The sequence below is a fragment of the Canis lupus genome, chromosome 4 (genome assembly GCF_011100685.1).
Source record: "Canis lupus familiaris isolate Mischka breed German Shepherd chromosome 4, alternate assembly UU_Cfam_GSD_1.0, whole genome shotgun sequence".
Taxonomy (NCBI): Eukaryota; Metazoa; Chordata; class Mammalia; order Carnivora; family Canidae; genus Canis; species Canis lupus.
The window spans coordinates 21,919,168-21,946,601 of NC_049225.1; the positions used below are offsets into that span (position 1 = coordinate 21,919,168).

The 27,434-nt window shown below is 49.9% G+C and overlaps 1 protein-coding gene across 8 annotated transcripts; it reads right to left on the minus strand.

Annotated features, from left to right (window-relative positions):
* Window positions 1-1,590: 1,590 nt before the first annotated feature.
* NPFFR1 (neuropeptide FF receptor 1) lies at window positions 1,591-27,384 on the minus strand. Of its 8 annotated transcripts, none has more exons than XM_038534210.1 (8): window positions 27,305-27,384; window positions 12,753-13,067; window positions 10,342-10,441; window positions 9,381-9,483; window positions 8,895-9,176; window positions 6,690-6,810; window positions 4,650-5,212; window positions 1,591-1,726 (listed from the first exon to the last, which is right to left on the minus strand). In XM_038534210.1, exons 1-7 carry the CDS (start codon window positions 27,309-27,311, stop codon window positions 5,061-5,063), a joined length of 1,080 nt encoding a protein of 359 aa, XP_038390138.1. In that variant the 5' UTR covers window positions 27,312-27,384; the 3' UTR covers window positions 1,591-1,726; window positions 4,650-5,060. The 8 variants fall into 8 exon arrangements, with proteins under 8 accessions (XP_038390138.1, XP_038390137.1, XP_038390131.1 ...); XM_038534209.1 differs by having other exon boundaries at window positions 6,563-6,810; XM_038534203.1 differs by lacking the exons at window positions 6,690-6,810; window positions 9,381-9,483 and having other exon boundaries at window positions 7,925-9,176.
* Window positions 27,385-27,434: the final 50 nt, after the last annotated feature.

The window sequence follows — 27,434 nt, forward strand, 5'->3', positions numbered from 1 at the left end:
TCTGTCTGTGTCTCTGCCCCCCCCCACCTCTCTCTCTCTGAATAAATAAATAAATCTTAAAAAAAAAAAAAAAGATTACCTAGATTGGAGATTGACTCTGGTTCCAGGGAGGGGCCTTGATTCGTCTAAATCAATCATTGTAATCATATGCCCTTTACCTGTTCAGGAACTCCATCAAAGAGCATGGAACTCAGAACATGGCATTCTCCTAGCCACAGGGATTGGTTCAGGAATGGACACCTGATCTAAATAAGTTTCCTGCTTCCTTCTGAGAAGCTACTTTGTTCTCTTAGGCCAAAGGTCACGGGAAGAGATAGTCCTTCTCGGGGCGCCTGGGTGGCTTAGTCCGTTAAGCATCTGCCTTCAGCTCAGGTCATGATCCTGGGTCCTGGGATCTGGCTCTCTGCTCAGCAGGGAGTCGGCTTCTCCCTCTCTCTGCTCCTCCCCCTGCTTCTGCTCCCTCTCCCTCTCTCTCTCAAATAAATAAAATCTTTTAAAAAGAGAGAGAGGTTCGTTCTCTTTCTCTCTCAATGTAAATAAGAAAGCAGGTAGCTCTGATTGCTGATGGCTGCATTCTGCACCACGAGGGAAGCCAGGCTGAGGACCAAGTTCACACCGTAGATGGCAGAGCAGAGGAATGGAGACAGTGTAGTGTGGTCCTTGGGAACATTGCTGAGCTTCTGAATCAACCAATCACCTGCACTTAACTATTTTGTGAACCTTCCATTTAAGCCAGTTACTGGCAACTAAAAGTATCCTGGAATGATAGCCCATCCTCCCCCATCCTAGCAGTTACGGGATAATACCAAATTGATCTCTCAAACATCTTGCTGTCTCTTCCCCATTCCTACTGCCTTAGCCAATCCCAGGATCTCTAACCAAGATCCCTCTTCCTACCTCACTGGTCTCCAGCTCCATCTCCCTCCACGTCACTGTCTACCCACTGCCAGGAGAAGCTTTAACAGATGAAGATCCGAGTGCTTCACTTCCCTGCCTCAAACCCTCCTCTCTATCTGGCTGGCTCTAATTCCATCTTTAAGACTTACTTCAAGCCTCTTACAGGAATTCAGCTCCTCAGGCTGTCCCAGCTCTTCTTTGGCCAACCATGGTTGTTCCCTTGTGAAAAGTAGTATGCCGGCCACATAACACTTTTTGTCTTTTCTCTCTCTGCCTACTGGGCTGTGAGAGGTCCGTGTTCCCAGAGTCAACAGACACTAGGTTTGTTGAGAAGGAAACATGCCAGAATTTAAGTTTTATCTAAACTTGTCACATAGGCCTAAAAGGAGGGAGCTAACCAAGTAAGAGACTTGCTGAAGTGTCAAGAACACTTGATTGCAACCCACAGAGCCTGAAGCTTCCTTTCGATTTCCCCCACTGACAAGATGTGGGGGCCTCAGGGAAATTCCTGGGCCCCTATGCAACTCAGTTTCCCATCTGTAAAATGGGAATCCTGCCTCTCTGTCGGTGGTAACATAGCCTGCTGTCTGCCTTTTTGGGGAGGATGGCTACTTGCCTGGAAACTTTTCATTCACAGTAAAGATGCAAAAGAGGGAAAGCTACACATGCAATGAATGTAGAAAGTAAACACTCAACGCTTTCGTAATGAGTTTATTTTCCATGATTTATAGCAGAGGTAACAGGATCATTTTCCAAAGACATGGACTAGAGGAGAAGGAAGGGGTGATTTTGATCATGAGAAGTGGCTTCAGAGGACCTCCAGACAGCACTGTGAATGAACAAATTACATTATGTAAAATACCCTTCCTTGGGGGTGGTCAAAACATGGAAATGTAGGTTGCTCTGCTACTAAAACAGCTTGACTTTGGCTGTTCTAACCTCTCCGTGGAGAGGAAGACAGAGCAGGGCGGGGAGTGATTACTCCTCAAACAGAGAGTGATTTAACACCACCACTGGCTATGTGACAGATAAACTAATTTACCCAAATCACTAAGCTTGGGTTTTTCCATCCACATTAATTTGGTTGCTTGCACATGACAACAGCAGAATTTGTTGGTGACAGGGATTCAAAGGTCTGGGCATTGCAGCTCAGCAAGAGAACACAAACAACTCAAGGCAAGATACTACAATCACTTGGGCAGCTTTCGCCCCATCATGGACTGCAAGGCACAGGAGTCACAAGGGTGATTTCTTTCAGCCCGTGAAGGCTTGATGTGGTGCTGGATCAAACTAAATTTTCACCTTCTAATTAAACTGCTGGTATTCCTTCCATCTCAAATTTTTGGAAGCCACTGAATGTGATGGAAATGTGGTCTTCCGGCCAACACAGCAGTCTGGAGCCTGTGGCTGGCTGGTTTTATTTTTGGATTACAGGGGACCTCCATCAAGCCTCTTTGTTTTATTCTGAACCTCACTTTCCCAAATATAGGAAGGAGAATCCACAGCGGCTTGGGGAGTTGCAAAACCTGTGCTTTCTGGTCAGTTGGATCAAGACATGAGTCCTAGCTTCACCACCATCTAGTTATGTGACCTTCAGGAAGTTATTTAACTTCTCCAAGACTTGGGTTTTCCATCTGTAATATGGGGATAGTAATAAATACTTGCTTATTTCATTATATCATCCATTCAGCAGACATCTACTGAGTGCCTCCTATGTACCAGGCAATGCCCTAGATCTGAGTCTACAAAGGTGAGTGAAGCAGACATAGCTCCTGTCCTCATGGAGCTTATGGTCTGTTGGGAGAAATATATAATAGGCAAAAGCACTTACTCTTGTCCCTGGCTTTTAACAGGTACTCATGTTTTCAGATGACCAGAAATGTAGTTCTTGAAATTCAGTGCCATTCAATATGCATTAATTCCTTTTTCACAGATCCCTTCCTATCTCAGGGGCTTTACAAATGATAATCTCTATCTGGCTTGTTCTTTTCTCAGCAATTCACATGACTTCTCTCTTGCTTTATTCATAGCTCTACTCAAACGTCACCTCCCCAGAGGCCATTCCTAATTACCTATTCAAATAACCTATTCTTGATGGGTTTAAAAATCACCTATTAGGGCAGCCCCAGTGGCCCAGTTTAGCGTCGACTTCAGCCCAGGGTGTGATCCTGGGGACCCAGGATCAAGTTCCATGTCGGGCTCCCTGCATGGAGCCTGCTTCTCCCTCTGCCTGTGTCTCTGCCTCTCTCTCTCTCTCTCTCTCTCTCTCTCTGTGTCTCTCATGAATAAATAAATAAAATCTTAAAAAAAAAAATCACCTATTACTGGGAGTGCCTGGGATGCTCAGTTGGTTGAGTGTCCGACTCATGATTTTGGCTCAGGTCATGATCTCAGGATTGTGAGATGGAGCCCCACGTTGAACCTCACATTGGGCTCCACACTGAGCATGGAGCCTACTTTAGTTTTTCTCTCTCTCCCTCTCCCCTGCCCCCAGCCCCCCCAAGAATATCTATTAGTGAAAATTTTCTCGTAGATTTAGGGTAAATTTTTGTACTAAAGTCTGCAGTATAATCACATTTCTAAAAGATAGGCAGATTTGGAAACATTTTACAGTAAAAGATTTAAGAATGACCAATAAGAAAAAAAAATTAAAAAAAGAAAAAAGAATAACCAATAAGCCTAAGAAGAGATGCCTAGCATCACTAGTCATCAGGGATAGTTTTTCAAGACTGGTACTACTAAGCATTGGCAAGAAAAACTGGAACACTTGTACTCTGCTGATGGAAGTGCAAAATGGTGCGGCAACTTTGGACAACACTTTGGTGGTTTCTTACATGGTTAAACTATACACTCACCATACAACCCAGCAAACCCACACCTACACATTTACCTAAGAGAACTGAAAACATATATATACTGTAAGGACTTGTATATGAATTTGTTTATAGCAGCATTATTCATAATTCATACTTGAATAACAACTCAAATGTCTATCAGCTGAAGAACGAGAAATAAAATGTGATATAGCCACACAATGGACTACTAGTCAGCAATAAAAAGGAACAAAGGCTACAACACAGATGAATCTCAAGAACATCATGCTAAATGAAAGAAACCAGATTCCAAAAGCAACACACTGTATGGTTCCATGTATATGACATTTTGAAACCAGATGGATGGTTATCTGGGGCCAGGAGTGAGGGACACGGTTGACTGCAGTATGGCACAAGGGAATTTTGGGGGGATGCTGGAACTATCTTGGGTGTGGTGGTGCTTACACAACTGTACACAACAGCTAAAACTTATGAAAGTGTACAATTCAGATAGGCAAACTTTTTTTGTTTGTGAATTATGCCTTAATAAAACTGTTACGAAGTTTTAAAACACATTGCTATATATCTCTACCAAATGACTTTATGCTTATCTCTTGTGATGGGATTTAGGTGCTTTTTACTTTCCTCTCTTCGCTTATCTAAATGCTATAAAATTTCCACAATGATTATGGGGTATTTGCGTCAAGAGAGAAAAAACCAACAATAAAATGCCATAAACATAAATAATCGTGTTATTCCACAAGGAATCTATTGTCGATTCAACATTGTTTTCTTGTAATGAAGCCTATTTGGGTTACCTCCTCCTCATCTATCTTTCCTCAGTGGCACTTTTCAGGGGTGAGCTGAGGAAACAGATGCAAAAAGGTACAGAGCTTAATAGCAATGCTTTGTCCACCCAGCTCTGGGTTTGGCTCTCACCTGGATTTCTGGATGAATACACAGTAGACTAATGATAGGGGGCTCTCGTCCTACTTTGCCAGCTCTCCGCCCTCCATTCCAACCCAAATCAACTCATGCATCTTCCAGGCCCCAAGAGAAAGTTCTTAGCATAGGACTGGGCAGATTGTGGTTTGTGGGGTCCAGGCCAGGAGCCTGCCTCCGGCTCCCATTGGTCTATTGAGTGCTGCATGGTCTTGGTGAAGTCAAGAGGCCATTCATCAGTGGAGACCCATGCTTAGATGACCACTCATGCTGCACGTGGCAAGATGGGACACAGAGTCCCTCCAAGAGTCTTCGGGGCTGGAGGTACTCTGTGTCAACAGGTCTCTGGCACTTTTCACCCATCACACATCCAATTCGTCTTCAGGCTTTCTGCCTGTGGAAGGGTAGTCACCTTAGGAGACCCAACTGGCCCGTAGATGAAGGATGGTACATCAGGAGAAGCATTGTTCCCTCTATGTGCCTCGGGATAGCTGGACAAGACTCCTGACAGGGTCCAGGTATCGGGACACAGGATTCCAGTGAGGACATTGAACCTGTAGCTATAAAAATAGTGTCATAAGACTTTATCCCATGGAGGAAACAATCAATTTTGTAGCCACTCTAGTGAAGAAATAAAGCCCATGAGATGCTCAGAACAGCGGGGTGGGCACAGAGAAGTGAGACGAATCACAGCTTTCCTTGACCTCTGCTTCGTCACCCATCGATGCTGAGCTGGGAGAGATCCTGAGTTTCCAACCTGGGGTCTCTGTCCCCAAGCTCACACAGGCATTATTTTCAGGAACTACTTCCAATATCTTAAAACTCCACACATGATTCACAATAATTAACTTGAGGATGCAACCCAAATGCCCACCAATGGATGAATGGATAAACAAAATGTGCCATACACATACACTATAATGTTATTTGGCCTTAAATAAAAGGAAATTCAGACATACACTACAATACAGATGAACTGTTAAGACATTCTGGTCAGTGAAATAAGCCAGACCCAGAATACAAACACAATTTGATTCCACGTGTGTGAGGGACCTAGAGTAGTCAAATTCATTGACACAGAAAGAAGAATGGTGGTTACCAGGAGCAGGGAGAAAAGAGGAGTTAGTGTTCAATGGGTATAGTGTTACAGTTTGGGATGTTAAAAAAAGTTATGGAAATCTACAGTGGTGATAGTTACATATCAGCGTGAAAACACTTAGGGCCACTGAACTGTACGCGTAGAAATGTTAATAATAGTAAGTTTTATGTTGTGTATATTTTACAACATGTACAAAAAACAAATATTCTGCACATACCCACAAGGCCTCACCCCCTCATGAAAGCATAAAGTCATGCCTGTTACCATTCAGATCAAATCTGTGAATGGGCAGGCACAACCTTTGATTGATTTTCAAAAAAGAAAAAAAAAAAAAAAAAAAAAAAAAAAGAAAAGCAACAGCAAAATATATGAACTATGACCAAGTGCAGTTTTTTGGCAGGCCCAATCTTTCAAAGCATGGCATCTTTCGGAGGAAATATAACAAAGGGGCCTTGGTGGAGAGGTTGGCTGGGGTGAGCACTCTGCTCTCCCCTCACTATAAAGGCTGTGATTTTGTGGTTGCAGAGGCCATGCTAAAGGAGAAACACACCCCGGAGGAGAAACCACAAGGTGTCTCTGGACAGATCCCACCCAGCCACAGGGACAAGCATTTGGGTTTGAGATGGCCCTTTCTCTGGCCAATTTTTAGAGCCTGGAGACAGAGTTCTTCGCAATAAGCAGCCAGGAACTCTGTGCCCTATGTGACACTCAACACAGAGCACCAGAAATGGGGCCCATATGTGTATCAGCTAATGAGGAGCAGGATAGCATATCCTCTCCTGAGACGCCCCTCTTCATGACCCCCAGATACCAGGACCAGTGTGGGGTCACGATGGGTCTCGAGGGCCTGCTCAGCGCATGGGTTATGGATATTTGTGCACAGAACAGCTCAGTCTGGACATCACAAGAGTAGACACAGTCCCGCTTCCCAGACTGACAGCTTGAAGGGATCCTAGCTCCACGAGTGTTCTGGTTCACTGTCAGGCAGAAAACCTTTGTAGGAACTTCAATTCTCCTCCCCATTATGCTCCAGCCACTTCCCTGAGAGGCAGACTGCATCTGGAAAATATAACAAAGGGGCCTTGGGAAGAAACCTCAGAAGACAAATTCTAATCCAAACCCTGCCACTCTGTGGCTGGTGACCTTGGCCCCTTGCGGCCTTGCTCACATGGATCCAATGAGACAGTGTTTGAGGACATGCTCTCGGAGATCGTACTGTACAACTGCTCTGGAAGTTTCCTCTGCTCCTATGTCCGGTACTTAGAGTGGAGTAAAACAGGGTTAAGTTGTTGTCCATTACAGAAGCCATCAAGCCTCGGAGCTGCGTTCTCTGGCCTGACCCCTGGAAATAGTTATTTGCTATGCACTACAGTCCTAGCAACATTGTGTTTTCTGTAGAGATGAGGGGGAAATGTCCAGTGAGCTGCAGATTATCGGGGCCTTGCGGGGATCACACTGAGGCAATGCCATTTCCTCCCATCTCATGGAGAGAAGCCTCATTTCTTTGAGGTGATGCAGGTACACTGGGAGACAGCCAGAGAAAACAAAGGACCTCTGGTTGCCACCCCTTTTCAGAGGACTGGAGTTACCAGTGTACCAAGGAAGGCCCCGAGGGCACCTGGACTTTGACAAGCCTACCCACTTCTGAGCCCTGAGGCAACAGGGAAGCGAGGCCTTGGGAAGGCTTTGTACTTGCAGCTCCAGTGGGCAGATGTGTTTCCAAAAGCGGAAAGGTACTGTGCTTTCCCTCCTGCCCTTGGGTAAACACTGTGGCCTTACAGCTGCCTGTCGCATTGTCAATTCTTGCCCGGGGCCTGAGTGATGGCAGTGGGCCCTATGAGGAGAGGAGGGAGGACCCTCCTCTTTTCTTGGGGCTCCGGCCCAAAGGGCAAGACCCAGAGTGTCTGCAACTGACAATCCTGCAGCTGCTCAGACACGATGTCCCATGTAGTACTCTGGGAAGAAGAGAACGAACGGCCCAGAACCCCTCTCGGAACAAGCAAAAGACAACCCCACAGGGAGTCGGCAGGAGACAACACCGTGTTCTCCCAGGAAAGGGCGAAGCAGAGGCGCTTCAGTAATACGTGAGGGACTCCAGCACATGGACACAAAGCATCCAACGGACAGGACAACTTTGCTTTTTCTCCTTCCCAGCAGCGCCATTAGGATTTACCCATTTCACTGTGCTCCACCTTAGGGCTGTTCTGGGGACAGCTGGAAAGGTCCACGCAGGCACTGAGTCAGGCTCCTGGGAGGTGTCCAGCTGAGAGCCCAGGCTAGTCCCCTCGTCTCCGGTCCTCAGTTTCTCCTCTGTAGGAGGAGGGACAAGAGAACCTACTCCCGCAGCGTGGCGAGGATTCCGGGAGCCGGCGCGTGTGCACAGTCGGCCACAAGGAAGGGTTTGGTGGAAAGTGGCTTCCTTCCGCGCCGGGACGGGGAAGGCCGCAGGAGGGCAGATGCCCCCAGCGGCTGCCACCGCCTATCCCGTCCAGGCTGCCGCGTCCCGCCGGGGCCCCGGGGTCCAGGCCCGTCCGGGTACCGCTCAGATATCCCACGCGGGGATGGTGACGGGCAGGTGGCCGCAGCCGGGGCCCTCCCCGGCCGAGCCGTGGTGGGCCACCCGGCCACCGCGCAGCGGGAGGCGGCCCGGCCGGGGCGCCCCGCTGCTCTGGCCCGAGTCGCTGGGCGGCACCTCCAGGGAGGGCGGGGCGCGCAGGAGCCCCCCGGGCCGCTCCGAGTAGGCCTCCCTGGGGCGCGCGCCCTGCGGCGGGCACGGGCAGAGCTGCGCGCGGAAGGCGGCCTGGAAGCCGCGGCGGAAGTTCTCGTTGAAGTAGCCGTAGATGACGGGGTTGGCGCTGCTGTTGCAGAAGGCCAGCCAGTGCGCCAACGGGAAGGCGTAGACGGTGACCAGGTGCAGCTGCGGCTCGCTGAGCTGGCCGTAGTCGGTGAGCAGCAGCAGCGCCCAGAGCGGCAGCCAGGACAGCGTGAAGACCAGCGCCACCACGACCAGCATGTGCACCACCCGGGCGCGGCGCCGGGCCCCCCGGGCCCCCCGGGCCCCCCGGCCCCCCTCGGGCGCCGCCTCCCCGCCCGGCCGCGCGGGCCCCGACGCCTTGCACAGCTTGCGGGCGATGCGCGCGTACATGAGCACGATGAGCGCCAGCGGCGCCAGGTAGATGTGCGAGAAGAGCACGGTGGTGTAGACCCTGCGCATGCCCTTCTCGGGCCAGGCCTCCCAGCACGAGTAGAGCGGGTAGGAGCGGTTGCGGGCGTCCACCATGAAGTGGTGCTCCTGGCGCGTGACGGTCAGCGTGACGGCCGAGGGGCACATGATGAGCAGGGCCAGCGCCCAGATGACCGCGATGGTGACCAGCGCCTTGCGCAGCGTCAGCTTCTCGCGGAAAGGGTGCACGATGCAGCGGAACCTGCGGCCGGGGAGGAAAGAGAAGTGGGCTCGGGACGGGTCCCAGGGGTCCCAGGGGTCCCTGTCCCCCACCCCCACCGCCCCGGGGGTGGCGGGGGCTGGCAAAGTGCAGGCACTCCACCCGCAGCATCATCAAGGGCAGCTTCCAAGAGCAGCTGGGGGGTGGGGGCGGTTTGGGCTCGTTTGCAAGCAAACTGGTTCACACCTGCGAGGGAGTCCGCAACTCCATTGGCTGCAGAGCCAAGGAACAAAGGCAGAACCAGGAAGGAGGAAGGAACTGCAGGCAGCGTGGGAAACAATCCTGTGCACTTTGGGGACGGAGGGGAGGGGGGTAAATTGATTAGCTGGCAGCTAGCAAAGTGATCAGTCTGCACATTCTGTCCTTTGAGTAGGCTGATTAGGTAGGTGTATCAAAGAATATTTTTAGCTGTTTAAGGATTCTTCAGAAAACCCTGGGGGTTCAGGTGTGGAGTCTACATGACAAACTGTCCCTATGTCATCTTGGCCAGCGTCCTTGCCTGCCTCCCATGCTCTCTCGGGAAGAGTGCCCTGGGGAACCCTTAGTGCAAGAGCTCACTGAGGGGGAGGAAGGGAGAATGACCTACTGCATGAATTCGGGTCAGTTTTGTTGTTTGCAAAGCTTCCTTGTCCCCTGGCTCCATTCTATTAGCCAACTCATGCTTATCAGAGAATCTGATGGAATCTGAGGCTGAAAGAGACCACAGGTAGCTTGAGGTAGGGTAGAGATGAGGAGTTAGTAAGGCCTGGGCTGCCAGGGAACAGCAAGTAGGGAGTAGGAGAAATGGGAGGGCAGTGAAGGAGCAAGGCCATGCTCTGTGCACCCCACCCTGAAACTGGCTTTCCTTGCTCAGACTCATGGGTGGCAGGATTCCTACGGCTCAGGAAATAAGGACTGCTGTCAGGGTCTCACAGGACCCAGGAATCCCTAGTAAACCTCCACGGGAGCTGCCTTCAGGCCTCCCAGAAGAAGGTGTGGTGTTCTCTGTAGGTCCCCCAAGTGTAGAGGGCAGCCAGCCCCACAGCCCTTCCCTTTATAGCTCATGATTCAGCCCCAGCCTCCTGGTCAGCATAACAGTGGAGACGGTGGCTCTTTCTAGTGCTGGGCCCCCGTTGGCCAGGGATAACTCTACCAGGAACCCTCTCACCTTTCCACAGCAATGGCCACCAGTGTGAACACGGAAGCCGACACAGACATGCCCTGCACCAAGCCGCTCATCTTGCATGTGGCGTTGTCAAAGGGCCACCCTGCAATGAGAGTCCACCACAGAGTGAGTGCCTTATCCACAAAGAGCCAGAGATCATGGGCTATTTAGTCCAGTCCCCTCTGTGACTCGGATCTATCCTCCGCGTCCTGCTAGGTGGTCATCCTGCCTCTGCTTACACACTTCCAGAAATGATGAACTGACCTGTGTATACCACCGTGGTCATAGTTCTCACGGTTAGAGAGACAGTCTTTGTATTGACCAATGATTTCTCTCCAGGAGCTTTGTATCTGTCCAGGCCTGCCTGGCTTTCTGCCCCCATAGCCCTCCTTCAAGTTCTAGGCCAGCAGTTCTCCACCCTGGTCACTCACTAGAATCACCTGAGGGCTTTGAAAAGAGCCAGTGCCCAGACCCATGCCAGGCCAATTACAATCAGCATCTCTGAGGGTGGGACCAGACATCAGTACTTTTCAGATCTACCCAGGGGATCTGAGTGGCAGCCAAAGTTGAGAACCACTAGGACGGAGCAAACCTGACTCCCAGGTCGGGGAGACATACGCAGATTTAGCTTTGCTTCCTGGGCTGCTCTACCCGGAGACCTGGGCCCCACTTGGCCTCAGGACTGGAAGCCAGATCCACACCTTGGTTCCTTGAGGCCATGTCTTGGTAACTGCCCTGTGTCTCTGCCCTTCTAGGCCTGGGGGTCCCACCTGTTCCTGTCTCTCGTGCCTGGCCACAGGAGCCCTCTCCCAAGGCTGGGCCCACCTTCAGTGGCAGCCACCCCCAGTTCACTTTCTGCCTGCACAATTACTGAGTGTCGGTCACTGTCTTGTTCCATCCTCCCAACAACCCTAGTGTAATATCCGTTTCATGGAAGAGAAGACTGAGGCGAGATGAGTTGGTTTCGTCTCTTTGCCCCCAAATCACTATGGGTTAGTGTGAGAGTTTGGTGTGGGTGCTGGGGAAACTGGAAACCTTTTCAATCTTGAACCACGTGAATGCGTTATTCAAACAATTGTTAAAATTTAGGCAGGTGAAAAGGGCTGGAGACACCACCTTAACCAACTAGTGACTTCACCATATCATTATTAACTGGTGCATGTGTATGTGCGTGCCTATAGGTGTGTGCACACATGCATATGTGTGAGTGTGGGTGTGCTGGGAAGGAGAGGATGAGCATTTTATGTTCAACAGCCCTGATGGAACCTGAGATCCAGCTGTGAGTGAAGGTCCCACCAGGCAGAGCCAGTGCAGCTCAGGGACAGGTGACTGCCCTGGCTCTACTTCCCAGGGCCTGAAACCTATAGAAACACAGACTGTGACTCCCCTGCCCCAAGTCAGGTAAGTCATTTCCAGTGGAGCTGTCCAGGCTCTGGAGCCAAGTTCCTGGGCACTTTGAGCTCAGAACCTGCAAGCTCAGACCTCCAGACATCTCCACGGCTCTGGAAGCCAGTCCAACTAGAGTCTCGGGGGTCCGTGGAAACTTATTCTGAAACAAGAAAATCACCTGGGAGGGAGTAGACGAGAGTGTGATCCTTCCGATGTTTGCGGGATGAAAAGGCAGGAATTTAGAGGTCAGGTGGTCTAGTTCTGCTTGAATCCCTTCTACCAAGTCACTGTTAAATGGCTGGCCAGTCCCTACTTTAGACACTCGTGAAGGGAGGTCACTACCCGTAGGATAGAATCTCTTTGGTTGGAGAACAACTCAAATAAGTGGATCATTAGGTCCGTATTCAGGGGAAACCTATGGGTTCTAGCTCTTCCCAGGGGAGCTACTCAGAAGAGTAAGACTTAATGGTGTAATGGTTAGAAATATGGGTGTAGGGACGCCTGGGTGGCTCAGCGGTTGGGTGCCTGCCTTCGGCTCGGGTCATGATCCTGGGATCCAGGATCGGGTCCCGCACTGGGCTCTCTGCGAGGAGCCTGCTTCTCCCTCTACCTGTGTCTCTGCCTCTCTCAGTCTGTGTCTCTCATGAATAAATAAATAAATCTTTAAACAAAAAACAAACAAAAGAAATATGGGTATGAAGACATGGGACTTGACACTTAGCCGTGTAACTACAGACCTGTGTCTTGTCACTCTGAGCACCAGTATCCCAATCCCAAAAATCAGGACAATAATAACAATGCATTGGATTGTTGTGAGCATTAGTGAAGTTAATGCAAGAAGAGTAAGTCATACTATTCCTGGAACCAAGAGAAGAATTGTAGTTCATTGTATCTATTATTTCTAACCCAATCCCTCAGCCACAAGAATGGAGAGTTTGAGACAATGACATCTTGGCCAAGAGACCAGGCCAGCAATGCTTTTGGGGGCAGAGGGGACTCCCACTGCCTCCATGGCCTACACTCACCAGTGATGAGGTTGTCCACGAGAGTAGTGGGCATGCAGAAGATGCCCACCAGCAGGTCACTGACAGCCAGGTTGAGAATGAACATGTTGGTGACGGTGCGCATGTGCCGGTTCTTGAGCACAATGAAGCAGACCAGGGCATTGCCCACCATGCAGAGGAGGAAGATGAGCACATAGGCCACAATGAACAGGGCTGCCACTGGTGAGGAGTGCTGGTAGTAGGAGGAGAAGGTGAGGTTTACTGTAGGCGTGGCCTTGGTATGACTCCCATTCTGGCTTGGGGGCCAGCTGCTGTTAGGAGGCTGGGAGGGCTCCCCTAGAAGCAAAGGAGCATACAGGTCAGGATCTTAGGCAAGGAAGAGATGATCAATCTTGCCACTGGTGAGGCCCTTCAGTGCTCCAAATCCTGACCATGCCCTAGCACCTCGATCGTGTGCTTGACTCTGATTGTGACTAGATGCACGTTCAACCCACTGCACCCAAACCCTGATCTCATACCTTCATCTCATCTCGTCCACAACTCATTTCCCAATGTTGGCTATTCTCCATTCACATACAGCCCACCCCCCTGCCCCATCTGGGCTCCACCCTTCTTAGTTAGCCCTACTGTCTGCCCCAGAGGCTGACCTCCAAGGACTACCACAGCCAGGTTCCCTCACTCTCTGGTTTCTGACCAGGTTCAGCCAACGGAAAGCACTGAAGGAAACTGAACGACTGGAGAAGCCAGACCCCAGGGTATTTCTCTTCCCACTCCCTCCCTGCCTGACTCTCTTCTCCTGTGGGGCTGTCCATATGGACACAGCTCCTGTTAGGTGATGCTCTTCCAGGACTCTAGCTCTTTTGGGGCCAGACTGATACTGTTTTCTCTCCTTGCACCCACAGCTTCCTGTGATCGCCACCAGTCCCAGTGCTTGTTCATCCCTTGCTGGTTCTCTTACCCTCCCCCTTATAAAGTCCCTCTATTAAACTCTCAGGTAAATGCTTTCTGGGTGCACCACTTGTTTTTTCCTGGGGCTCTGCCTCTTGTACCCTCAAAATCTTGTTGTCCCTCTTCCTCTCCTCCAGAGGAGGGAAAGGCAAGAAGGCAACACAGAAAGGGACAATGGAAGAGGACTCTGAATGAGGGTAAGGAGCAAAGGCCCACATTAAATTTACCAAAAGTCCATCCAAAGCCAAGCCAAGGCTACCATGCATCCTTCACTCTCTCCCATCATGGTACCAGCTGCTTCATTTGCACAGCATTTAACAAAAGCACTTGTTATGTATATGCACTTGCATATGCATTATTTTTTTTTATTTATAAGGAGATTTTTATTTATTTATTTGAGAGAGAGAGAGAAAGCATGATCAGGAGAGGGAGAAGCAGGCTCCTGCTGAGCAGGGAGCTTGACACAAACTCAGTCCCAGGGCCCTGGAATCGTGACCGGAGCTGAAGGCAGATGCTTAACCAACTGAGCCACCCAGGTGCCCTGCATATGCATTATTTTATCTCATCCTCCCAATCACCCCCTGATGTAAACATGTTAGGTATTAGCCCCTTTTGAAATGGGAGAACTGAGATCAGAGGTGTTCTGTGACATTCCCCAGGTGGCTCAGGAGTATGTAGCAGAGGTGGTCCTGCTCTGTGCATCTCTGAATCAGTTCCAGGCTTCAGCGTGTGCTTCCCCAGACACCTTTGGGAAGGAGCAGCTCTGTGTCCAACCACAGCTCCTCTGGGAAGCCATTAGTTGTGGTGACTCATGATGTTGTCTCATAAACTCTCCTCCTGTCTTCCGCTGGGACTGAGTGTGGTCTGTTCCAGGGGATGAAGAGTCTTTGGGGAATTTTCTGTCACATCCAGAGCTCAGCCACTAGCCTGGAGACCCACCGGAGGCTTGGGATCTGGAGGCTAGTGATGCTCTAGGGCCAATGAGCTGGCATGACCAGGACTGGAGGGCCCAGCAGGGGCAGCAGGTGCACTCGGGCTGGGTGGAGGTGGAGATCTGGCAAGCTTCAGGTGCATAGTGAGAGGAGGAGGTGCTAACCCCCTATTTAGGTGCTCTTGGGTGTCCAGTTGCACCCAAATATCTTTATTTTACTCTGGAAGACGTCAAACATGCATAAGAGAGAACATTATAGTGAACATATACAAGAGTATATCGCTGGGACACTGGGTGGCTCCGGAGTTGAGTGTCCGCCTTCAGCTCAGAGGGTGATCCTGGAGTTCCAGGATCGAGTCCCACATCGGGCTCCCTGCATGGAGCCTGCTTCTCCCTCTGCCTCTTTCTTTCTGTGTCTCTCATGAATAAATAAATAAAATCTTAAAAAAAATTTTTTAAAGAGTATATCGCTTAACGAACTATTCCAAGAGAGGAATATAAAGACCTCCTGTGCATACATCCTCCACCTTCAACAATAATCAACTTGGGGGCAGCCGGGTGGCACAGCGGTTTAGTGCCGCCTGCAGCCTGGGGCATGGTCCTGGAGACCCGGGATCGAGCCCCGCGTCGGGCTCCCTGCATGGAGCCTGCTTCTCCCTCTGCCTGTGTCTCTGCCTCTCTCTCTCCTCTCTGTGTTTCTCATGAATAAATAAATAAAACCTTAAAAAAAAAAACAAAAAACAATGATCGATTTAAGGCTAATCTGGTTTCACCCATACCCACCTCTCTTTGGAACAGCACATTACTTTCTTTTATCCGCAAACACTCCAGTTTGTATTGCTAAAAGATAGAACTAAAAAAAACAAAAACAAACAAACAAACAAAACAACAACAACAACAAAAAAACCCTCACGTAACCACAGGATCAGAATTCTACCTAACAAAATTGACAATTCTAATATGATCACTGCCCCAGCATCCAACATTCAAATTCCTTGATCACTAGATAATTTTTAAAAGTTTGTTTGTTTGTTTATAGTAATCTCTTCACCTAGGCTCAAACTCACGACCCTGAAATCAAGAGTTGCATGCTCTTCCCAAGGACCTGATGCCATTAGCTGTTCACCAATGTTTTGAGCAGCAGCCCCTAAGGATTATTGCCTAGACCCCTCATTGTCTTTCAAACACAATCCAAACTCTGTCCTCAGAGGCATCCAAAACGCTCTGTGCTCTGACCCCGTCGCCATCTCTGGCCTCACCCCCTGCCACATTCCTGTTTGCCTGTTCGGCCCTGACCACCTTGCCCTGGCTCCTACACGCTCCATCTCTGTCCAACTACAAGGATTTTACCCCTTCCTATTGCTCCTGTCTCCTCCTCCCCTTATCCCTCAGCTTAGACTAGGCTGTCTTCTCAGAGAAAAGCCTGACCTGGTTGCTCTATTTCAAGTAGTTGCCCTCCTATTTATTAGCTCTCACAGCATTTTCTTTAGTTTCCTCCATCTGTCCATGTATTATTTGTTTTTGGGTTGATTGGCTTTTTACTTCCCCACCCTTGAAAGTCAGGTCCTGGAGAGCAGTTGGCACCTGCATCCCCAGCATCTCATCAGTCCCTGCCCATGGTCAATGGTTCAGTAAATGGTTGTTGGATAGGTACAGATTTGCTTGAAAAGAAAAAGGAAGGAAAGGTGGATTCTGACATCGGGAGACAGGGGGATGTTGCTGGTGTTGGAAGGCTTTCACGGGCTCTTCTGGAAGGAACCCCATCCCATGTCTGTCGGGAGCCTCCCCGGGCAGCTCACCCTTCCTGAGCCCCAGATCAGCTCTGAATCAGTCCCCATGACATAAGAAATCTGTGGGTGTGCATGGGTAGAGGAAATTGCCGCAACCTGCCAGGCCAGACTCCAGTCTGTCTTTCCTTGCCCTTCGCTCAGCCTCGGAGAAGTGCTTAGTGAGCTCCTATTCTGTAGTCCTTGCCCGGGGAGTGCCCCTGCCCATCTCCAGACCCTCGGCTACGCTGGGCAACTCTCTTCACCCTCACTGCAGCTTCCAGCATTGCTGAATGATCCTTTCTCAGGGAGGATTCCTGGCAACTCCCCTGGGTAGGGGTGAAATGAGTTGGGAGTGGGCAGGCCTCCCACCCCAGCTGGGCCATGCTAGTAGCCAGAGGCCTCATTAACACCCTGGACTCGCCCTTCCTGCGATCTGCCCAGTGCCCTCGTGGATACATTAAAGTCTGTGAAAATCTTATCCGCTGAATCCAGTTAAGTCATTCCCTTACTTGGGGAGCTTCCTGGAGGTCTCAGGATATAATAACGGTTGCCTCCAAGGCATTCTGATGATCTCAGAGAGCAAGTCCAGGGCCAGAGAGAAGATGAAGGTATCCTGGTTCTCACTGTGATCCTGGCCAGCGGCATCAGCATCACAGACTTGTCAGAAATGCACATTCTCAGGCTTCACCTCTGACCGAGGGAGCCTGAAGCCCAACTGTCTTAACACATCCTCCAGGTGATTCAGATGCAACACGAGTTTGAGAACCACAGATTTAGGGACATCTGGGTGGCTCAGCAGTTGGGGGTCTGCCTTTGGCCCAGGGTGTGACCCTGGCATCTGGGATCAAGTCCCACATCAGGCTCCTTGCGGGGAGCCTGTTTCTCCCTCCGCCTGTGTCTCTGCCTCTCCCTCTCTTTGTGTCTCTCATGAATAAATAAATAAAATATTTTTTTTAAAAAGAGAACCACAGGTTTAAAGGACTTGGCCCAAAGGCCCTGGAAACAGTGGACACAAACAGACTGGGAGGCCCCAGCCCTCCTTCCTGGCACTTCAGGTGTCCCCTCAACATTCACAAATTGAAACCTAATCCCCAATATGATGGTATTGGAGCTGGGGCCTCGCGAGATTAGATTCCCATGGCGAGCTGTCATGAATGGAAACAGTGCCTTTCTGAAGGAGACCTCATCCCTTCCACAGTGGAGGACACAGCAGAAAGAGGGCTGTGTGCAAAGCGGGAAGCGATGCCTCAGCAGGCATCATCATCTGCACCTGGATCTTAGCCTTCCCAGCCTCCAGGACCGTGACAAATAGGTTTCTGTTGTTTCTAAGCGCCCCCCTCCCCATGGTGTTTTGTTACAGCAGCCCCAAGACTGGAAGACCGCCTGGCCTCTGTAGGAACTCAGCATTCTCATCTTGAAAGTGGAAACACTTGATTCCTGGCTGTGACCTAGCATAACTCACACCACCTCTCTGGAATCCAGGGTTCTCACTGGTAAGATGGGGATAGGGAGGTGCAATGAGGGCCATTGGGTGGAGGCGTGGAGGGGTGGAGGGATGGAGGGGTGGAGGGACCTTGGCACAGTGCTGGGCACACAGCGCTCCATGCATGTAGCTCAGTACCAGCCAGACTGGCAGTGTTAACTACACAACGGGGACGCCTGGGTGGCTCAGCGGTTGAGCGTCTATCTTTGGCCCAGGGCATGATCCTGGTCAGGGATTGAGTCCCGCATGGGGCTCCCTGCAGGAGCCTGCTTCTCCCCTTGCCTGTGTCTCTGCCTCTCTCTCTGTGTCTCTCATGAATAGGTAAATAAAATAAAATAAAAAGAAATAGATTAAAAAAAAAAAAAAACTACACAACGGATGTGAGGGTGAGACCTTCGTGATGCTCTTGGTCTGGGCCTCCCCGCAAAGCCTGAAAGCTGTGAGAGAGAGAAAACACCACCAGAACCACCCCCCAGAGCACAGAATCAGGCTGGGTATTTGTTTCTGGAGTTTCCAGCAACTCCCACGAATGCAGTCGTCGTTACTGCCACCTGCTGGTCGGTCCTGGCAACACGGGGAGCTTGGCGCCCCGCCCCCCCAAAAGACCTGGGGTTCACCATTCACCAGCCACTTCCTGACAGCCTCCAGGGTCAATGTGACCTGCTGGAGAGGCACTGGGGACCTGCTGAAGAATACAACACTAAAAGCACAAATAAACACATAAGACAAAAGGTTAAATTTGTTTGTGATCCAAGAAATGCCGTTTTCAAAAACTTTTCCATCTGTTAGATTGGCAGAGAAGAAAAGTGCTCAGCGATGGCCATGGTGTGGCTCTGCTCTGGGGGGAGGGGAGGGTGGGCACATCCATCCAGCACCCTGACAAGGGACCTGCTCCAGGATCCAGCCGCTCCACTTCTAGGGACCTATCCTAGGGGATAAGATCTATGGTGCGGGAGGAAATACCGACTGTGAGCTGTAATAGTTACAAAACAGTATATATATAAATCTGCATTCTGTATAAAAGGGTGTGCGTGTGTGTGAACAAATGACAAAAAATAGTATTTATCCACAGGGATGTTTCAAGTGATTTTCATCTTTCTGTTCACTAACTTGCATTTTGACCTTTCTAATCAGAAGGAAGCTCCGATAAATGTGATTTTAAACCGACTACATCAGTGGTTCTGAACTCTGACTCAAATCAAAATCACCTGGCTTTTAAGGATACAGCACTCCCTCAAATGAATAGAAATCTCTGGGGGTGGAGTCCAGGGACTGGTATTTTTCTCAAAAGCTTCCCTGGTGATTTCCAAGTGCAGCAGATTTGAGAACCGCTGAATTTCATAATTCCTGTTTTCAAGCTGCTTGTGGGCAGTGAGTGTTTCACATTGTGAGAGTCACCAAACTCTTTGAGCTTCTGATGCATTTGAATTCATTTCACAGATGCTTTCCTAGAGCTTTGTCTTAGTATGTCAAGAAATGACCCCTGTCCAGATGGAACTCACAGTCTTTGAAAGCTTTGGATCCTCTCTCAAAAAGTGCACTTGATAATTCACACACTTTCAAGGGAATGGTGGACAGCTGAGCTTGTGGCTCACCCTACACCCATTACCTCTGCTGGCCTTCGGGAGTAAGCCCTCTTTGTGTGTGTAACTAGAGGGACTGCCAATCAGGAGTCTACACTGCCCTGTGGCCAAAGGATAGCCAATCAGACCTCTTCTGTGTTGGATTTGACTCTAGGTCTCGATAACACAGCTTTTCTTTCCCTTAGATGACTTGCCCATACTCTTCCAATACATTCCCATTGGTGGTTAAATTAGCCAGAAAATGTTTCTGTTGCTTGTAGCCTATTGTCTTGACTAATACAAAGGGATCAAAGTTGATCATCCTTGGGCCTCTTTTGAATCTGTGGAGTCCAGGTTCAAAACCCCAGGGTCTCGGGGCACCTGGGTGGTTCAGTGGGCCAAGTATTTGTCTTCGGCTCAGTTCATGATCCCACAGTTCTGGAATCGAGCCCCACATTCGGCTCCTTGCTCAGCGGGGAGTCTGCTTCTCCCTTTCCCTCGGCCTGCTTGTCCTCTCTCTCTCTCTCTGTCAAATAAATAAATAAAATCTTTAAGATTTTACTTATTTATTCATGAGAGACACAGAAAGAGAGGCAGAGACACAGGCAGAGGGAGGTGAAGCAGGCTTCATCCAAGGAGCCTGATATGGGGCTCAATCCTGGGAATCTGGGATCAGGCCCTGAGCCAAAGGCAGACACTCAACCACTGAGCCACCCAGGCATCCCAAATAAATAAAATCTTAAAAGAAACACCATAAAACAAAAAAACAAAACACCAGGGACAGCTGGAAAAGGGTAGGGATAGAGCAAGATTCCTGCTCCCCAGGTTAGATATCAGCCCTCTCTGTGCTTCCTCTAACAGGCCATGTGATCTTCCGTGGAGTCTTTGCTGGTGCATACAGGAAAGGATACTGATTTAGGAGTCAGCTAACATGCCTTTGAGAGTTGGCCCAGTGGTGGTCACTCCAAAACTTTCATATAGAAGGGGCTGGTAGGGAATAGTCTGGTTTGAAGGCAAAGCTTAGCTTAGGAACTTGTCTTAAAGCTGCTTCTGCACTGTTTTTATAGGGAGGTATATTTAGTTTGGGGTCGTTTGAGGACTGCTGATGGGGGAGCTTCATCCTGCATGCCCCCGCTTGGTATTACTCTGTGAACTGGGGAGGTCCACTTCACCTCCTTGCGTTCTCTTTGGCTTTCAAAGGTAAATGGCCTGGGCTTCTCGCACCTCCCCACCTCATGGGGTTGTTACCAGGCTCAGGAAGATACCAGAGTAAATTATAGAGGGCCTCTTAGACCTAAGGGCTGTCTCCGTATTAGCTATCTGCCAGGCAGCTGCAGGGAACCGGGGGGCTCCAGTGAGGTTCCAGTTCACTAGGATTTGTCCTCAAGGAAACCAGGCTGGCAAGCCCTGTGTTAGGCCACACAGATGAGTGAAATGTGGGTGTATGGGGGTGTCATTGCTGAGGAGGGAGGCTTCCCGAGACTGCGACCTCCCTTCTCTCCTCCTGGCAGCTGAGCTAAAGCCCACCACATTCCAGGCACCCACCACTGCAACACAGATCCTGCAAGCCTGGCCCTTTGTTTGTGAGGAGGAGTGTGGGCCTCCCAAGAATCTTTTGAGTCCACAGAGGCCAAGGCCAAGGGCTGATGAGCTCCCAAGGCAGCCAACAGGAGCCAAACTAGCCTCTTTCTGCACTTCCCGTTTTACTCTGAACTCTTTTCATTTCTCCTCACTTCCTCCTGGAGCTCTACAGTTTTCTGTTTTACTCATCAAAACCTGGACTCAGGAAAGAATGTTCTTTTTTTTTTTTTTTAAAGATTTTATTTATTTATTCATGAGAGACACAGAGAGAGAGAGAGAGAAGCCAACACACAGGCAGAAGGAGAAGCAGGCTCCATGCGGGGAGCCCAATGCGGGACTCGATCCGGGGACTCGATCCGGGGACTTGATCTGGGGACTCGATCTGGGGACTCAATCCCGGGACTCCAGGATCACACCATGGGCCGAAGGCAGGCACTAAACCACTGAGCCACCCAGGGATCCCCAGGAAAGAAGGTTCTAATGCAAACTGTTTACCTCTCAGTAGAAACTGAAGTTAACTGAGCTGCTCTTTTTTTTTTTTTTTTTTTTTTTTAACTGAGCTGCTCTTTACTGGCATCTTAGGCCTATACTCTCAGCACATTCAGAGGAATTCCAGACCTTAGAAAAATAAGAGAGGGAAAGACTTTCCTCTGTCCTGCTCTAGGTCAGGCCAAGCAGATGTCCAGGAGAATCCTTTCTGGGTTCTATGATTGCTTCCTCAGGGTCTACCTGTAGCACTGGTCACATTCCGTTTCCTACTTCAACTATGTATATAGATATTTTTTCTTCCATTAAGCTGGAAATGCCCTTGGGGCAGAAGCTATGCCTCTTTCATCTCAGAATGATCTCCACTATCTGGCACAGGCATAGGACACGCAGACAATTAATAAATTGTGGCAGTTAATATAGGTCTTGAAGGCTATGAATTTTCCTCTAATCACTGCTTTAGCTGTATCCCATGAGCTCTGATATACTGTTTACATTATTGTTGAAATACTTTTTATACAGGGATGCCTGGGTGGCTCTGTTGGTTGAGGGTCTGACTTTGGCTCAGGTCATGATCTCAGGGCCCTGGGACCGAGTCTCACAAAGGACTCCCCGCTCAGTGGGAGGTCTGCTTGTCCCTCTCCCTCTGCTCCTCACCCTGCTCATGCTCCCTTGCCCTCTCAAATAAATAAATGAAATCTTGAAAAAATAAAAATACCTATTATACAGCATCAAGCTATCTCTGACAAGGAAAGGAGAATTATTGATTTCACAGATAGGCAATCAAAGCTCAAAAGCAGGGATGCCTGGGTGGCTCAGCAGTTGAGCATCTGCCTTTGGCTCAGGGCATGATCCCGGTCTGGGGATTGAGTCCCACATTGGGCTCCCTGCAAGGAGCCTGTTTCTCCCTCTGTCCATATCTCTGCCTCTCTCTGTGTGTCTCTCATGAATAAATAAATGAAATCTTAAAAAAGCAGAGACCTACTCTTAAACACAGGAGGCACTTGGCTCCAGGATTCAGAGTCCATCAAGTAAGCCAAGGGACCTAATCTGAGTTTAAGCCCTAGCTCTGGTTTTGCTACCTCCAATCAGTTTCTCTTTGCTCTTGGTATCATCAGACCATCTATTAAGATCTCTAGTGTCCCTTTGCAGCAAATGGGGATCTCTTGATTTGAGGGGTCCCTGCCTTTCCAAGGCTCTAGCTGCAAAGCTGACACCATGAATACTGCATGGGTCATCTGAAACCTCTCCTGAGGAAGCAGGGACATGACGGCCAGAGGCAGAGCCAAGCTCCCCTGGGCTCAACTGAGAAGTAATGGGCATGAACACCTAACTCCTTTGGGATCCATTCTTCCCCACCCCATACTCCCAAGCAGGCATCGTGGCCTGGAGCCTCAGCATCCCTGTCCCAAGCTACTTATGCACTGTCTCTCTCCATTCCTAGCATGATCTTTTAGGAAAGATTTTGATGGATTTGTTCACACAGATGAGGAAATGACTCATAACAGCTTGAGGTGTGGTGTCTCTTTTTGGTGTTTGCATTTCAAAGGGAGTCAAACCTTAAATCAGGATTTAAAAAAAAAAAAAAAAAAAAAGCTCCAGTGGTGTAATTTCAGTTATTAAAGAGAGAGTAGCAAAAGGTTTTTGAGAAGGCAGGACTGAATTTAATTCTTTTATATTTGTATCTTCGGTAGATCTTATAGAAATGAGCTGTGTGGCCAGTTCCACTCTCTGTGCCTCAGTGTCCTCATTTCAAAAACCAGGGTTGAGCACCTGCTTACCCAAGCCTCTCCCGGCTCTAATAACCTGGCGCCTTTGCAAAGGAATGGCCACCCAATGATTGGAGCAGAAATACTTAATGGAATTATTGCCTCAACTTGCTGCTAGAAGCAGGACAGACTGCCAACGAGCCAGATCATGGCTCCAGAGAGGACCGGATATGCATCTACCTGGCCTGTGCTTCCCCAGCAGCAGCTGAGACCCCTCCCATTCCCCACTCTTCAGAAGACGGGAAGGTGCACATGGTCCTCAGGTCACAGCTGGACCGCTGGACTCCATGGAGGCTGCAGCCTTAAGTGTGGCCAGAATCTGGGTTGTTTGTACAGAAGCCAGCAGACCTGATTTAGTTCAAGCCAGGGCGAGGAGCACCTCCCAATTTTATCATCTGTTAAAGGGGGGGGGGTGATCCTGTCTCCCTGCGCGCTTCCCAGACTGCCTGAGCAGCTCCAAGGCGGCGAAGGGCTTTGCAAAGAACACAGAGCACAATGCCTCCGGCAGCATTTCCAGAGGCTTGGAAAAGCAGAACCCACCTGGACCTGCGAGACACTTCTGTGGCCTGCACTGGAGGGAGCCCAGCTGGCGTTCTGCTCTCTCTCAGGCCGCTTCCCCGCAGTACCCCCATCTCCAGCTGGTGCGAGCATACATCGTCCTCTGGGCCTCCCTGGGCCACAGAGCTCCCGGGCCTGGCAGCAGCTGTGGGGGAGGCCAGGGGCTCCGAGGGAGTCACCAGGCTGGGGTGGGACTGGAAGTGGGGGTGGGGAGTAGATGTGCTCTGCAGCCCAGTGCACCACAACCAAGGCTGGTGGGAAGTCAGACGGAGGTTACTGGCTGGACGGGGGTTACTGGACTGCAGTGTCCATCTGCAGGTGCCGGGAGAAGGCTTTTGACCCTCAGCGAGCTCTCCGGGCCCTATTTTTGGTCCACACCCCCCTCGGGACCCTGCCAAACCCGGCCCCCCCGACCCTCGTCCGAGCTGGACAATGAGATCTGGTGAGGAGACAGCTTCTAGGCCAGTTTGGAGAGCTAGAGAGTTCTTCCTGACAGTTGAGTTGAACCATCTTAGTGTAACCTGCCCCTTGGAGCCACATAGACAGGAGTGAGCCCCTGTCCCCAGGGTCATTCCCCTTCTGCCACCTTTGTCCCACCAGAACCACCAGGGGCTCTTCGGTGAAAGGAGTTGGAGGCCCATCTCATCATCGTCAGTTCCCTTTCATCCGCCCAGTAACTGGCCTCAGGAATCCAAGCCAGAGCTCTGTCATTGTCACCACGTGCAATTGACTGGACCTTTGGACCGAAATTCAGGACTCTGCATCCCACTTACATTTACCTTTCCTTTCCTTAGCTTTGATCTGAAGGTTGAGGTAGCCTCAAGTCTTGAATCTGTTGCCATGTGGGTGCTGTGGCTCTTATCCAGAGATTTGATAAGCACACCTTTTATTTTCCCTCTAAATTACTTAATGTCAGGACAAGGTCAGAGCCCAAAGGGACCTCTGGGCTGCCTTTCCCAAAACCCCTTCCCACATTTCCCCATGAGTTTCCGGGGCTTCCACGAAAGATCTTTGCTGTGTCCTGTTGAAATCCTATAATCTGTCTTTGTCCCTCTCAGAAACCCAGTCTGAAAGAGGGAATTTGGTGGCTTTGGTCTGATTCGGTCTTAGTGAATGAACACGGGGATACTGGCTCTTCAGGAGCACCATGTTATTCTCTTTCTTTTTGGGAAAAAAAAGTTTGTTTTTATAAAAAAGGATGTGCTCCTGATAAAACAGTTCCAGGCACTACTGAAGAAGAGGATGGCCATCACTGAACTCTTGCACACACAAGGGTCACCCACAGCCAGTGTGTTTGTGACACCTTTTGCCACATCCCCTTGGTCTGAGGATCCCAGTCGTGGTGGACTATTCCTTGTGCTTCCTGCACCCCACCAAGCCTGCACTCGGGTCTTTCTGCTCTGCTTTCTTTGAAGCTAAGTATGGGAAGCTTCTAGGAGTGCAGGGAGGGCAAGCCTCAGCCAGCACAGAAGGCAGCTCCCCTTCTCGAGTGAAGCAAATTCTGGGTGCTTTCTGCACGCTTCACAGAGGGTCCAGAGAGGGACAGAGCCCTCAGGTGCCTACAGCTAAGCCCCATTCATTCCTGCACCTGTTTTTCTCCCTCTCTCATCTCACTCTCTTCACTTCTGCTTTCAGGCATCAGATTCCCTGGACCCGAGCCCTTGTCTTAGGGTATGCTTTCAGGAGCCAGGGAATCCAAAGGAAGAGGTCTCTTGGCATGCATTTTACATACATATCCAATAATAAGCCTATATAATTTTGCATAAAGGGGATCATACTACTACTGTGTTCTAAAACCTGCTTGTAAAAAATTACTCACAGCAGGCAGGGAACATATATCCCTGCCTGTAAATAAAATCCTAAACGCAGTTCTTACTGTCTACACAGTATGCTTGCAGATGCGTTTCATCATTAAATTTACTTTAATTATGGGCATCTCGATGGTTTCCGGTTTTGCATTGAGCTGAAAATGCTCATGCATATCTCTTTGCGAGTGTACAGGTTGGCATCCTTTGAAAAAATTCCGAGGTGTTCAATTGCTTTATTGTCTCTTAAGTATTCATTATGTGTTTGATAATTTATAGAGGCCAATATTGATCTTAGAGTCTTTTTTCTTTTTTAATCTATCTTTACTTCCTTTTTTGGAGATCAGGACATTTGCCCATCTTTAGTTTTCTGGTTTTCCTTCATTCTTTGTAATTTCCTTTAAGGCAGTGATTACATCAGCAAGCCTCCACGTCCCTGGGATGTCATTTGTCTGGCCTTTGGTGCCTTCTTCCCATCACCTATCTTGGGTTTCAATTTCCAACTTACGCTCTTTATTCCATCATTTGAGTAAAATTGCCTGTGCCCTACTCTGCTACCCTCCCTTGTGAGCTAAGCTTACACCGCATACCGCAAGCCCTGAGCAGATTCCTTCGTGTTATCCTTACTCAGACTTTGAAAGCTCTTTGCTCTGTCTTTGTTCATATCCCCTCGCTCTGTTCACTCGGGCTTTGGTGTTTTGCTAACACTCTTTTTACAGATCGATCTTGCCAGTCCTTCACATTCGTTTTGGGTTATGCGATCTTCATCGCATCTTTGTATGTGTGCAGTTTTCAAACCCTACAAGTGCAGCCACACAAGGGGTTCTGTGACACTCTCTTTTCTTTCTTGCCAGCAGTGTTCGCAATTACCTCCTTGGAATTTCAGGGTTTTATCATCTCCCGAAGCACCCTCTCTTACTGGTGTGGATTTGTTCAACACATTTTGTCTTACTTTACCCTCCTGGCCACCCGGTGAAGCCAACTAAATGTAAATTTCTGCATTCAACAGATAGGTAACTAGTGGCACAGGGGAGCTTAGCCACCCCTCCCCCCCCAAAGACACCCAGCAAGCCAGCGGACCACCCCTCAGTCTTCCAGTTTCTTAGCCTAAATTTGGTTTCCTTTGCTCTCGTTGGCTGAGACCGACCGGGGTTTGGACCCCCACGTGGTAAGGCTGAAGCAAGCAGCTTTATGCCTGGGTCTTATACCTTAGAGTCCTGGAGGTCGGGTCCATAAATGCACCTTTCCTCCAGGGAGAAAAATTTGCTCTGCATGGAAGAAATCTTGTCTAGAATTTCATCTCCCCCAGTGCTCCCACTCTTAGCAGGCAAAGTCGAGGGTGACAATTCCACTGAGGCCAACAGCCAAGCTCACCTGGTTTCAGATGATGCCCTGCCCGGCAGGAGCAGCCTGCGACCGCACAGGACCCGGGGGCACCAGGTCTTCTCCCCGGCTCCCCGGCTCTGCGTCTCTGTCTCTGGCACACACACGTACACCCCACACAGTACAGAGCCCTCTGGGTCTTTCGGCCTCCCCCAGGGTCTCTCTGTCTCTGGCACGCGCACACACACATTGTCACACCGCAGCCCCTTTGCTCTCCCCTCGGCTCACCGCTGGGGAGTCCGTGCCCGACCCGCTCCCACTCCCAGCCCCCGCAGCCCCAGCCCCGGGGCTCACTCACCCTCCATGCTGCCCGCTCGGCCGGCGGGGGGCACAGCGGACCCCTCCGCCCTGGCAGGGGAGTGGGGCGGGGGCGCTCGGGCGCCGGGCTGGCCTGCCCGCCCCCTACCTCTGCATTCCGGGGATCGAGT

Excerpts from the sequence above, each read along its gene's own strand:
- NPFFR1 (XM_038534203.1), bottom strand. Across the intron at positions 10,442-12,752 it reads CGTGGACAACCTCATCACTG|GGTGGCCCTTTGACAACGCC; the intron begins GTGAGTGTAGGC and ends CTCTCATTGCAG. Across the intron at positions 9,177-10,341 it reads GTGGCCATTGCTGTGGAAAG|GTTCCGCTGCATCGTGCACC; the intron begins GTGAGAGGGTTC and ends CCCCGGCCGCAG.